Genomic DNA, 13,674 nt, shown 5'->3' with positions numbered 1-13,674 from the left:
TAAATTAGGAAATGGACACGTTCGAAAAATCACAAGATATAGGCAGAAAATAGACGCAAGAAGATAACGTCTCATCCGTTTACTTCTCCGAAAGGGAAAATCAACTTGTGCCAGCAGTGTCGAAGACACCATGGTGGGAATGTCAGACTGATATGGAGAGCATGTATTGTGAAAACAGTGTAGAACATGCATACGTCGAGACTGACCAAGGTTAGGTTAGGTTAGGTTTTTAGACCCTCCAACGTGTGAAATATGTAACAACTTAGCCTAAACTAACCTTGGTGAGTCTGGACATGTGCATATTCAATATGAACACGCCTGACTGGCCAAGGTTACGTTAGGCTAGGGTCTCACACGTTGGAAGGTCAGTCAGTTTGTGTAGAATATACACACGTCGAGAGTGACCAAGAGTGACCAGTTTGATTAGGTTTTCACGTATTTCGCACAGTGTAGTGAGTTCAAGTAGGATGGGCTACTGTCAATGTGTGCCTAGAGGCCTCGTAATTATTGCAATACTGGAAAAGTGAAATATTGTCATTGCGGATCTTGATAGTTTATCGTGTGCAATACATGCAAGATTCAATACTCACATAAGCCCAATTGAAACTGTCAAACGGTTTCGAGTAAAGCTCCAAGCTCATGATATTTATTATGTCGAATTTCAAGTTTCAGTAGTGCGTCTGCGGCATTTGCCTCGTTGTGTGATCTGCCCCGTTCACGCAACGTTTGCTGTTTTTGTTCCTTATTTTGGCTTGTTCTTTTTCTTGCGCAAGAGCGTTTGTTTCCGTATGATTACTTTTTCTCTAGTATTTTTTGGGTAGCGTGTAGCGTCCCGGTAACGAATTACATCCCAACTTTAGTTTTACTTTTATTCCGGTAGTGCCGCTGAAGTAGACAGGAAGGGATGAGATATACACGCCTGGCTCATCGCTCATTGGTCTGCAACGTGAAAAGTTAATTTCGTAGAATAAATTTTAAAATTTGACTTTATTGCAGTGATTTTGCCTAGTAAAATAGGAGAATCTTACTATGAGCCTCCACGCATGCCATTTTTGCGCCATTTTGCTCATTTCTTTCTCTAAAATCCGCGGGATCGATGGTAAACTTCTCTCCCTAATTCTTGAAAACCTTCGTTATTCTTCCTTGCAGGGGAAAGTGAGATTTCGGGTAAGTATGCTGTTGAACAACGCTTCTTCATAAGATACACACGGAGTATACTCCGTGTGTACACAGTAGCATATATGCTACTGTGTACACTCTAAAAACAGTTACACTATCGTACGCCTTTCTGTGTCAAGTTAGATATATGATAATTAGAACAAAAAGACGTACGTCCCCCTCAGTCTTCGAACCGGATGCGATAATCATATCCTTCATGGCAACAGCTGGCGCACAGCGTCCTATGCAGTAAAGTTAAATTTTCAGTGTGCGCTGATTTGTTCAATACGGAAGACGTGTACGCCTTTTGCAGCGGCAGCTGTTATTATGTACAGGGCAGGACAGAAGTCTACGGAACAGCCCCTGGCGCATTCCTTCCTTAGGGTGACATGTTAGCAGGAACGCCACCGTATGGAGTTGCAAACATGTGGCTGGACTACACGGCCGGCGTCTAAGTCGGGACGGGAGAGGGGGGGGGGGGGCAATTGCACCCCAGACGTCCGCCGAAGGGGCGCAGAAATGGCGGCCGGATGGCTGGGAGTTCACGGCATTTGGCACCCCACATTGTTAGCCGGTCATCGTCGTGTGTGGTCTTCGCAAGGCATATATTAACGCATTGTGTACAAGCCTATCCTTTCAATACAACAGAATATATGGAAGGTTCCATAGATGCCGTATGGTACGCTTTGAATTCATTCCCTTGTGTCGTGTTTCGTTTGGGGGCGTCATTGCTAAGAGGTCACCCACGGAACGCACGGCCACAGAAGTTGTGTACTACGTGCGGGCGAGGGGCGCAAATCTCAGAGTCTGCCCCCTGAGGACTAAAAAGTAGATGCCGGCCCTGTGCAGCTACCTAACATGTCTAACGATGATAAAAGATGGAAGTCACTGAAAAGGTTAGGCAGCTGTAGGACTCGAACCCACATCTTCTGGATTACCGGTCCAGGGCTCTACGAGTTAGGCTAAGCTAACACACCTCTTCAGTGACTTCCAAGGGCGCGTCATCGGAAGGGACAAACCAACCACTCTCTCTAACTCATCCCCCTCTCACTCTCGGGAGTGAGAGGGGATCGACGCAAGCGGCATCAGTTGAACATGAGACAATTGATGTTCTGAGGCTGGAACGCATATAGAAAGGACAAATACACACAAAGCCTCAAATGCCCAAGAATCCAAAAGATCCAGAATAAGAAGAAGAATGATCCAGAAGATCCAGGTAATCCAGAAGATGTGGGTTCGAGTCCTACAGTTGGCTAACCTTTTCGGCGACTTCCATCTTTCATCATTAATTTCTTAGGCATTTGACGCTTTGTATGTATTTGTCTTTTCTATATCTGTTCCAACCTCAGAACATCAACGGTCTCATGTTCAACTGATGCCGCTTGCGTCGATCCCGTCGTACGAATGGGTGTATCAGTGAGACAACATATAAGAGTGAAAGCGCGATGAGTGAGAGAGAGTGGCTAGTTTGTCCCTTCCGCTGACGCACTCTTGGAAGTCGCTCGGGAGGTGTGTTAGCGTAGCTCAATTGGTAGAGCCCCGGACCGGTAATCCAGAAGATGCAAGTTTGAGTCCTAATACTGGCTAACCTTTTCAGTGACTTCCATCTTTTATCATCAATTTTTTAGTCATTTGAGGCATTGTATGCATTTGTCCTTTCCATATGTGTTCCACCCTCAGAGCATCAATTGGCTCATGTCTCAAGCATGGTTCACACTAGTGCGTTCCGCTGCGTGCGGATGCGTGCGGGCGCTGGTTGCCGTGGCGACAGATACGTGCGCGACCTCCCGCAGCAGAACGCAAGGAGTTCGCCCGAGCTCAACGTTTTCCGACGCACGCAGCAGCCCGCAAGCGGAGAACGAATCGCGAGGCCGCCTTCCGAGCGTGCGCAGTAGGTTTCTCTCTGAGACTGTTTTCAACATGGCGGCCACTGGAATGGAAATCCCGCTCGGCGCTCATTGGCTTACAGTTTGGTGACGTACGCATTCGGACGCAGGTATGTGAACAGCGGAACGGATTGCTTACAACCCACGCATACGCACGCAGGCGCCCGCACGCAGCAGAACGGACTAGTAACAAGACGCTTAACAAGATCGTGCGGCACCATTCGCTGCTAGCGTACTACTCCGAGGAAGGAATGCGCCGGAGCGTGTTCCGTGAACTTTTGTGCAGCTCTGTACGTCCCCGCGTCACGTGTTTCTAAGTGGGTTCTTCACCATGGTGACCGACAGCTAGTTCCGTGACTCGCGTGGTCACCACAAAACGGCGAAAGCTACGACGCAGAACGAAAGCTGAAAAAAAAAAGGATTGAGCCAGGGGGCACAGCTTCGCGACGCAGGAGGTTGCGTCGTAAGTTCGTCGAAGGTCGCGCAGCAGATGAAGCGTCTCGAGGCGAGCACGGTCGATGGTGGCGGAGTTATCGCATAGAGAGTGGGAAAGGACAATTTCGTCCTAACAGCAACTAGCAAGAACAGTATGTATTTGATCACGACGATTGCAGGATCAAGAGCTTGAATATAGGTTGAGGGCTCGTCACATTCATTTCTGTTCTTCACGCCTTCTTCACGTAACGACCAACGATACGCGAGGCACAAACTAATAGAGGTCGATTACTTTGGCGAGAAAAGAGCCCCAGGTGCACACTCCCGGAACAGAACTTCACCGCAAGAAAAGATGACCATGTAGAGGTCAGATGTTATGGGAGAGGGTGTATTCAGCAAATGCATTTGTTTACTTCCTAAACAACATGGACTATCGAATGACCTGGAGCTGATTATGGCGGCGAAATTATTTTCTCGCGTAAGAAAAACGCACCTGTAGATTTTCACACTGCAAAAAGAGGGGGTCCCAAAGGCATCGCTTTTCTCTACCAAGACCACCTCGACTAAGAAATGAGCTCTAGCGGAATATGGCGAAGAAAGACATTTTTTCTCATTTAAGGAAAAATAGACCTGTAGATCTTCAGAAAGAAAAAGCTCAAGAAAGAAAAGGGCTCAAGTTAGTGTGGTACGAAATAATTATTTCTTCTTGAAGGAGAAATACGCCTGTATATTTTCACAATGGGATAGGAATGGGTCACAAAGGCGTCGCTTTTCAGTTTCTAGACGTCCTGAACAAACCATACGGAACAGAGCATGGTGGCGATTTTGTTTTTCTCCTTTAAGGAAAAATACACCTGTGGATTTTGAAATTGAGAAGATGGTCATAATGGCATCATTTGCTTCCTAGGCGATCTCGACTAACGAATAAGCTGCGGTGAATTATGGTGACGATTTTTTTTTCCTTTAAGGAAAAACACACCTGTAAATCTTCAATATGTGAAAGAAGAGGGTCACAAAGGCAGCATTTTTTACTTCCTGTACGACCTCGAACAACGAATGAGCTGTAGCGGAGTATGACGAAACGTTTGTATCTCTTTTAAGGGATATACACCTCTATATTTTCAATGTGATACACGCATCAAAGCAACCAACACAGCTTTGCTGCTGAAGTGCTTCAGGGTGGAGTATCGAGTCACATGCTCTTGCACAGTGATGAGCCAACCGAATCCGCGAATCTTCGAATCCCAGGCAAGGATTCGAGACTTGGTGGTTCGAATCCCAGTGCCGAAAACGGCGACTCGAGTCATTCGAATACAGCTACCACGTTTATTTGTTTCTTTTTAAAATTGTCGCCTTCGGAGTCCGTCGACAGCGTGATTGGTCGGCAGGTGTTTTCTTGTTTGTTTTTCTGCATTGCTCTGTACTGAAGAGTTCACGCAGAACTCTTACATTACAAGTTTTACCCTTTAACAGTCAAGCGATGAAGGCGTAGAGACAAAAATAGGAACATTTACTTTCTAAGATCCAGACAGTCCATAGCTCATGAAACAGCCCTACAAAGTTTGAAAAATGAACTTGCTGCAGAATCGCACTTATGTATCCCAGAAGATACACTGCCCACTCTGGGTGTCCATGCCTACTTGGAGCGGAATGCTCGGAAACAGTTCCTGTCTTCCATAAAGCAGAGCAGGACACCACATTTTGTGCAGATAATTCTTGTTTGCCCCCCTGGGCAGTACCGGATCTTCCTTTGGCAGCGAATCCATACCAGTGGCCAACCCCGTCATAGCGTATATCATCCTGTGGCCTTGGTATCTTCGGTCGTTTGATTTTTTTCTGTGGTTGACATGATGGTGACGGGCGTCCTCTTTTCTTTTTGTTCGCCGCCAGCAAAGCCTTTGCTACGGTTGCCCTGAAGTCCTTCAGCGGCATGGTCTGTGATGCGCCGTGGAGCTCCGAATCTCGTCGATACAGGAGCCAAGCATTGTTCACACGTATGTCGATGAGCTGGGCAAAAAGCTTCAGGTAAAGTACCTCCTAGATTTGAGAGGAGTATGGTACAGTTCCACAAACATGTCGGCGGGGTCAACTCCCTCCATGTGTGTGTTATACTCCAAGATGATACGTGATTGACATTTCTGGACACCATGATACGTGATTGTCATTGCTCTTCTGACATTTCTGGACACCATCGGACTTCGATCGTTATTGTAAAGGGGCTCGTTATTTTATTCCCCCCATTCCACCAAGCACTGGGGTAGAGTATCGCCTGTTGCGATGAAACTCCCCACTCTCCAAGGCCGAAAATAAAGTTGTTGTTGTTGTTTGATACGTGAAGCAGGAACAGGCATTTTCTTTTTCTGCTCTTTGACATACCTCTTGACGGTCCAAAGAGGCTCTACACCTGTCGACGTTGAGGCGACGTAGACTGCTTTTGTGTCTAGCCATTTGACAACAGTGACTTCACTGTCCTTGTCTGACCTGAAGTCGTATGAACCGCGGCCCTCATCTTTCAACTTTTTATCCTCCTTTAGCATACAGTTTCTCAACCTTTGCGGTCGAATAGTCCCAAGAGCCCGCACACCTTTTACCTTGTTGAGGTATTTCAGAAGTTCTAGGCTACAAAAAAAGTTGTCAAAGTACACTACACTTTGCTGTGGCTGTTGAGGAGTTTTACACAAGGCGATGACAGCTTTTACACCTAGGCCCAGGCTCTCCTCTTCCTCGGTGAATGTGGTGGGATAAAAGGTTCAGATCCAGCATACGGGAGGATGTCATACACCATTCCTGATACACCTGCACACACAAATAATTTAAAACCCCACTTGTGAGGCTTATTCCTCAGGTACTGCCTTAGCTTCCCTGCTCGTGTTCCTTTGTATGGCACCATCATCTCGTCGATGGACTGCTGGCGCTCTTACTGGATGCTGCAGCAGTTTTGTCGTACTTTTTCCAAGACCGGCCGAAGCTTAGCATATCTGTCAGATGTGTCCTCTTCTGATGTGAAGTGCATGAGTCTTCTAAGCTTTCTGAACCTCTTGAATGGAATCACATCGGCTACAGCAGGGTAGCGGAAGTCCTGGCCCCAATAGTCCGAAAAGGCTGGCATGCTCAATATGCCCATAAGAATAAGTATTCCGAGAAACTGCTCCATTTCATCGTATGTTGTACCTATTGCAACTCCCTGCTGTCGTACTGAATACAGATTCGTTTCTGACACAATCATGCTGATGAGGTTTCTGTCAAAAAAATTTCTTGAAATACGATAGCGGTGATTCAACAGCATCTGGCCCATCAAAGACATCTGGCAGTTGTCCAAATGTTCCCTCTTCCATCGTAACTGTGAGTCCCGTTTTTTCTGCCGTTTGGACGACGAAGGCAGCTGTGCACTTGCAGCGTGAGGTACATTGACGTCAGAATCAGTCTCATCCGTCAATGAGGTCACTGTGGTCAATGCGTTCGTCTTTCCCACAGTCGGTGGAACGTAGTTCGCGTCGCCGTCACCGTCGCCGTCCGAAAAGTCATCATCTGAGGATCCAACGTCGAACACATTCCCAGTTGCAGGAACTAAGCTGACAATATTTCTCTTCGGTCTACTGCCATAAAATTGTGAAGTCCCGAATCCTGACAACGACGTACCCTTCAAGAAGAAACGTCAAGAATAAATGTCAAAAAGCTCAAACGTCAGTAACACCGCAAAAAGAGACGATTCTCACAACGCACGTCATAATACCGATCTACAGCAACACAGGCGCTGCGCTCCCGCTTTCCGACAGTGTATCGTTCCGGATAAGATGAATATAAACACGCAATACACAAGCAACGGCACGACGTATAGCATTTAAAATGGTATCAGTAAGACATGTATTCCATAATATCACAAAAAGAATCAATAATACTGGCAAATAAACATAAATAAAGCGCTGCGAAATGCAAATGCATGCCTACCTGGTCCTCACGTGTACCCCATAGAGTTAATATAGGAAGACTCTAGAGAACGTAGTTGGCGCGCCGTTAATGGGATTCTCCTATCCCCCAGCGTGACCGCCCGGGCGCAGCCATCCGTTGGTCATGGACAGTGTTAGTGGACGAATTTCAGCCCCCTAACTACAGCAGAGCTGCTCCGTTTGTTGCCAACCCTGCGCAGTCACGTGGGATGACAAACGGGTGAACGAGCCGATGGAAGCAACGGTGGCAACGGCGTCCACCGTAGGAAGCGAGGCCAGCCGTGTAATCGCATTGAGCACGCACGAATCTTCGGAATACATGCATAATTGAGTAGTGCTATCGGAAATACAAAGTGAACGTTATCATATCAAACGTGAATCATATATTATCGATGTGATTACCTGCGACACCGCCAACCTTTTGCTTTCCACCGGCACGGATGAAGATGTTTACCGCCTATGACCTGTGAAGTGGCGTTTGTATGCTCTGCGAGCGAAATCAATAAATCGTTACCCATCGTGACAAATGCAGGCATGTATTTCCGAAGGCAATGTAATTCCAAAGATGAATACACCACTGAACACATGAAAACTGCCATTTTCATGATGCTCTGCGAACCAACGGGAACCGGAAATGGCAAAAGCGAAACCACCCGCCATTCCATGCTCTGGTCTGTCGAGTTTCGTGATAATAAAGTGACGAACGAACGCACAGAAGCAAGTGATGTAGTGGGAAAATATTCACTGCTTATTTGTTTAACGAATACACATGAGATACGTACATAGTACGCCGAATTTAGATAGCAAGTTAGCAATTTAGGAAAACGAGCACGTCAAGTTTAGCGGAATGAAGCAGCCAACGGAAGGCAACGCCTTCCATGACTAACGGATGCCAGCTCCCGCTTGGTCACGCTTTTTTGAGCGAGTCCGACCCCTCTGGTGTACCCGCGTCCGTCATGATGCGATAAGGACTGCTTTCAAGCCCCCTGCTGGACAAACTACGCGAGCAAAAGCTTCGGTTTCGATTTCATTGCAAACCTAACATCCGTATCTACGGGGATACACTGCCCGGGAGAGGGTAACTCCCTGCAAAGAGCGCCGGCGACGCCTCGTATTTTCGGTATTCCAGTGGATACAGCGCACGTTTAAGGGTTGTTGTTTAAGGGTACATTGTTTCTTGGATCTTGCCCAAGATCCCCGGACACGTCCCCTGAAGTGCGTTTAGCCTAGTAGCACGTGTTGTGTAAGTAAGACAAGTTTACGTTGTACACTTGTGTAGGTGAGAGGGTGCATGAAACACGAAAGGAAGGACAGGAAAAAGGGAACACTTATCACCACTTCCTTTTGACTGGTGATAACGGGCAGTGCATGACGAGCCTGATAAGCTCGTCTCGAGTATAGGCCGGCCCGTATGGTGTATGTCGCTGCGAATATCGCGCTGCGTAAAGCCCTGCATGGCCACGCACTGTGAAAAGATACGCATGTCAAACCGCGCGCAAATCCCGCTGCTGGGTGCACAGCGGTTTTGGCGTATGTTCTTTACGAAGTGTTGGCAACATTTTCCTCCCCTTCCTGTTCTGTCCTGAAATGGTTGGTTTTGTGTACGTTCGTTTAAAATCGATTTGCATTTGGTAAAATGGACCCTGACGAGCGAAAGTTGTCGTACTTGGAGATGTCCTTCTGCAGCTTTTTCGTAAAAGCGGCCATTGCTAAAAAGGAAATAGGATGCTGGATCGATTCAGAAGTGAGTTGCCGCGCCGTGATTCATCAGTCATCTCTTTGTTCGTTCAAAATGTATAGACCACTTTACTGTTTACAAACAAGAGTCATCTGAGCATGCGCAGATTGTGGGCAAAACACACTGAACACAGCCGTGCGAGTGCTTTCTGCAACTGGGGCATCGGCTGTGTTGCACTGCTACACTGCTCTCTAGAGGTATGAAGGCATCAGAGAAGTGTCGTCACAAGACCAAGTTATTTATGAACGGTATACATCATGACGATCTCTTTGCGCTACACATCGCTGACAGGGCAGCCCCGCCGCAAAACATGCCGCCGATCACAATTGCATTGTAGTTTATCTAATATTTTCACCGAACCAGTTGACTGCTGATATTGTGCAAGTGTCACTGGAAGCGCAGAATTACTTCACCTAAGGCGATCCGTTTGACCGAGGCGTTCTGAAAATTGTTCTTGTTAGCAATCTTTATTTGTACACAGGTATCGTGAGGGAATCTTTACATTTGCCTGATCAAAACGATTCTAACACTCAGAAATAATTCGAACTATCAAACTCTGAAATCAAAATTTGGTTCAACTTATCAAAAGTGATTTCCACCTCTAACCATATGATAAAATCTCAAAAGTTCGTCATTTCCTACCTGCCTCTGTGTTGCTTTCGATGTCTTGGCAGATGACTTTCTAAACCCGTCTCTGCGTCAAATTTTTACTCGATTAGTATTGCTAGTGCATTCATGCCAAATTTCTGAGCAAACCTTGCATGAGCGATTTGTAATATTAGTGCATTCAAAGCTACCAGAAACAGACCGCTAGGCTAGGTGATCTCCCGAGTGAATTCGAGCATCAAAGGCAGCATCATGTATCAGAGGTAGCTACCCCAAGCAGTCCTATGGGGCCCGCGTAGTTCCTCTATGGCTGAATGTGGCCCGCGGAGACGAATGAGTTCGACACCCCTGGCGTACTCTAAAAAAAGAAAAAGAGATGATCAGATATCGCCATGGTGATGGGCATAATCTGGTAATATCTTAGGCTATTGACAGTGCTTTGCCGAAAGCGAACTACAACGTCACCTCGAGCGTTTGCAAAAATCGCGCACGGTATTTCACGCGCAAAACACATATCAGCGAAAATAGCTGGCAGTGGCACAGAACAATGCATATATGCGAGCATTTCCTTGAAGGAAGGATCAAAAAGCGCGCCTCTCGCTATCTGTTGTCAAGTATCTGTACAGGTACGTCGCCATGATCGGCTTGGAGTCAAGAAAACATTGGCACAACGCGATTATATGTGGCAGGTCTGCTGAGAGGAGATCGTCGGTCTGTACTTCGACGCCTGGGGTCTCCTCTGGTTACCCGCCAACGGACCGCTGACATTCTACCCCCCGCCATGCTGAGCAGAGTTGATCCAGCGCTCGCTTTCCGCATACCTGCACATATCTCTCGTCAAGATGCTGCATTAGTTCATCGAATGCGCCTCGCCATGGCCTCCACAACACAGGGGCGCTACCGTTTAAGACAAGTTGCGTCTCCGCACTGCAGCCATTGCCGTGCGGTTGAAGATCTCGAGCACATTCTTCTTCATTGCCCACACTACCAACCTTCCCGAACCGTACTCTCCGCATCCCTCAACGTGCTAGGCTCCCGCCCCCTCTCTCTCACAAAATTGCTTGGTCCCTGGCCTCATCCAGCACACTAAAGCTCTGCACTCAAGGCTCTTCGGATTTCGGGACTTCGATCCTTATTGTGAAGGGGCTCATTATTTCATTCGCCGCATCACCACCAGCAATGGGGTAGAGCGTCGGTGAACTCCCCAGCCAATCATCGCGTAATAAAGTTGTTGTTTATGCGCCAGGTCCAAGTTGTGTTCGATGCACTGAAGTGAATTGAACATAGAGGCATATGCCTTACTTAGCATTTACGTTTCGTTCGCCAATGGCGTCGCCGGACAGCGCAGGCGCAACGGCTTGGTCATGCACAATTTAAGCATGCTGTCGCCGAGACAAGTGTACAAACGAATAAAGAAAATGGAAAATTGCCTTGCGTGCGCTTCTACCATATAGAAGTGTATAGAGGGTGTCTTTTTTTAGGCGATACAGATTTTTCATTTAAAAAAAACTATAAGGGCTATAGACATGCTGTTTTCACTTCTATCATCTCTGGGCCGGCGGACGTTCTTGGCCATATGTTGCTCAACCGTCAAATCACTAATTACTTAAAAATCGTTAATTAACTTTTTAATTATAAAAGCTACGACGTTGTTCCAATGGTGTTTTTGTCTAACCCGTCTTGCGGTGCTGGTTATCAGAGGAAAATGCGCGCTGAACTCTGACAATTCCTCTCTCTTTCGAGTTTCAGTTTAATTCCTCCCCTCATTTACACGTGCTGAAACGCACAGTCGGCTTTCCTACTTGCGGAAGTGCCGTTAGGCTAACCACTTTTATAAAGTGTGATGTATCACATTTTAGTCTGACTTTCATGCCCTCAGGAACAAAACTGGCTCGCTGCATAACCAAGGTTCCAAACATCGTCACCCTAATTGTGAAACTGCCGTGTAAAATTACCTAAAGCGAATAGCTTTTGATATATAAGACTGTGCAATAGCGATGGATCGCGAATTCTGCCTCTATCCCATTGAATACAATGTGTAAGACTTCAAGCGCCGGGGAAACAAAAGCCTTTACACATATACGGATAATTCTTTTTCGGCGTAATTTCTTAATAGTATGTATATAGTCATAATCTGTATATAGATCTTACAGGGCCCAGGTGTAACCAGTGGAAAATGCCGATATTTTCCGCCAAAATGAAATCACCGTTTCCTTTGCACTGCGTCTATGCAGGCGAAGCACGCTTTAAGTTTTTGTCCGCGAATCTTGGGCATGTTTATGGAAATAGTATGGGGTCGGGAGCTTATGTATTTCCTGTAATGAAGAATATGTTAAATAATTACATTTAAGAAAAGGTATATGGGTATGCTTTCTCCTGAATGTTAACTATTATTTAATTTGTTTTTCATTAAACAAAGATTAAAAACATTTTTCAATAGGACTGTTTTGTGTGTTTTTTCCCTGGCTTTTGAATTCTTTTTTTAAATAACAAAACGTTCCAAAGATTCGAGACTTCTTCCTTGAGAATCTTCCTTGAATACAGACTCCTGTTCGGAAAAACTTTAGATTCGTCCCACATCTACTCTTTAACATCGTTCTCGCCGACTCACCTGGCATTGACTCACCAGAACATGTCGGTTCGTGTCCTACAGGTGGCTAAACTTTTCGATGACTTCCACCTTTCATCACTACTCCAGTGCCCCTACGACTACATATTTCAGTGTGTACTGCCTGCAGCCAGGGCCGGCGAGTAAAATTACTGGCCCCGGGGAGGCATCATGCACGCGCCATCTCTCCTCACGATATCGTCTTGATAACACAGTTAAGAATTTCTTTTTTGTATGGTTATGACAGACCTTGGATCCTGTGGATACCTGAAATGGCCCTTGCCACAAGACGCTATCCCCGGCTGCCTCACCCTTTCGCCGGTCCTTCCTGCAGGCTCAGCTAACGAATGCGAAGTAGCAGGTCATCGTAGCTCTCACCAACCTGGCAACCTTTCCGCGTATTTTGCGTCTACATATCCCCCCCACCCCCCTGCACACGTGAAAAAATAAATAAATCACCACATAGAGAATTTTAAAGTCACATACACAATTCATATGAGCTGCTATAGGACGACGGGAAAGTGATATTTTTAGCCTGGAATGTCTCGGGGGGTGTCTCAGGGATATTTTTAGTACATCTCTAAATAACATCTAGAGGTCTAGTAGACTTCCAAATTGAGATGCCTACAACACGTATAACCCCGTAGTGTTCTATAGACATCTAGATGCATGCGTTCACTAATCATCTAACCACGTAGACGTCTCGTTAACATCTACCTTTAGACCTAGCTGTAAAGTGTCAACTTATCTCTGGGTTAGACGTCTATTATCTGGGATAGCACGTAGTCCGTCCGCCAACGACTGTCACCAACGATAGGGTCATCGCTTCTGATCTGAAGAGAGAGGAGGCGTACGCCTTTTTGTACCAATTATCGTATATCCAAACTGCTACAAAAAGGCGTACGCCCCCCTCGCTCTTCTAATCCGAAGCTGTAACCCTATCATGGCAATGGCTGGCGGACAACGTCCTATGCGGTGAAGGTCTGTTGATGAGTGCACAGCCCCGTTTCCTAGATTTTGACAGAAATACTTTTTTTTCTCGTGGCTGAACTGAAAATTCTATGCTCTCTTAAAAATGAGCTTCGCCACATAGCACGCTCCTAGCCAACCATAATCTCGAATGACATTGTTCTTTCCCCCGATTTGTTAAAATACGGGAGGCGTACGGCTTTTTTGTACTGCTTATGCGCGCTTAATTGGTACAAAAATTGTCGCAAAAAATGGCGTAGGTCTCCCGTTTTCAGCTAATCATAGCAGAGAACGATATCCTTCGAGATTATAGTTGGCAAAGAGCGT

The 13,674-nt window shown here is 46.3% G+C and overlaps 1 protein-coding gene across 2 annotated transcripts in view; it reads left to right on the top strand.

Annotated features, from left to right (window-relative positions):
• LOC135378947 (uncharacterized) overlaps positions 1-13,674 on the top strand; it is a 342,028-nt gene that overhangs the window by 410 nt on the left and 327,944 nt on the right. For both annotated transcript variants that reach the window (XM_064612133.1, XM_064612132.1), the window contains exon 2: positions 1,150-1,167. In XM_064612133.1, coding sequence (XP_064468203.1) covers positions 1,150-1,167 — 18 coding nt within the window. The remainder of the gene's footprint in view (positions 1-1,149; positions 1,168-13,674) is intronic.

This window comes from Ornithodoros turicata, chromosome 1 (assembly GCF_037126465.1).
Source record: "Ornithodoros turicata isolate Travis chromosome 1, ASM3712646v1, whole genome shotgun sequence".
NCBI lineage: Eukaryota > Metazoa > Arthropoda > Arachnida > Ixodida > Argasidae > Ornithodoros > Ornithodoros turicata.
The sequence above is the reverse complement of the archived record's forward strand: the minus strand, read 5'-3'. Positions and strand labels throughout refer to the sequence as shown.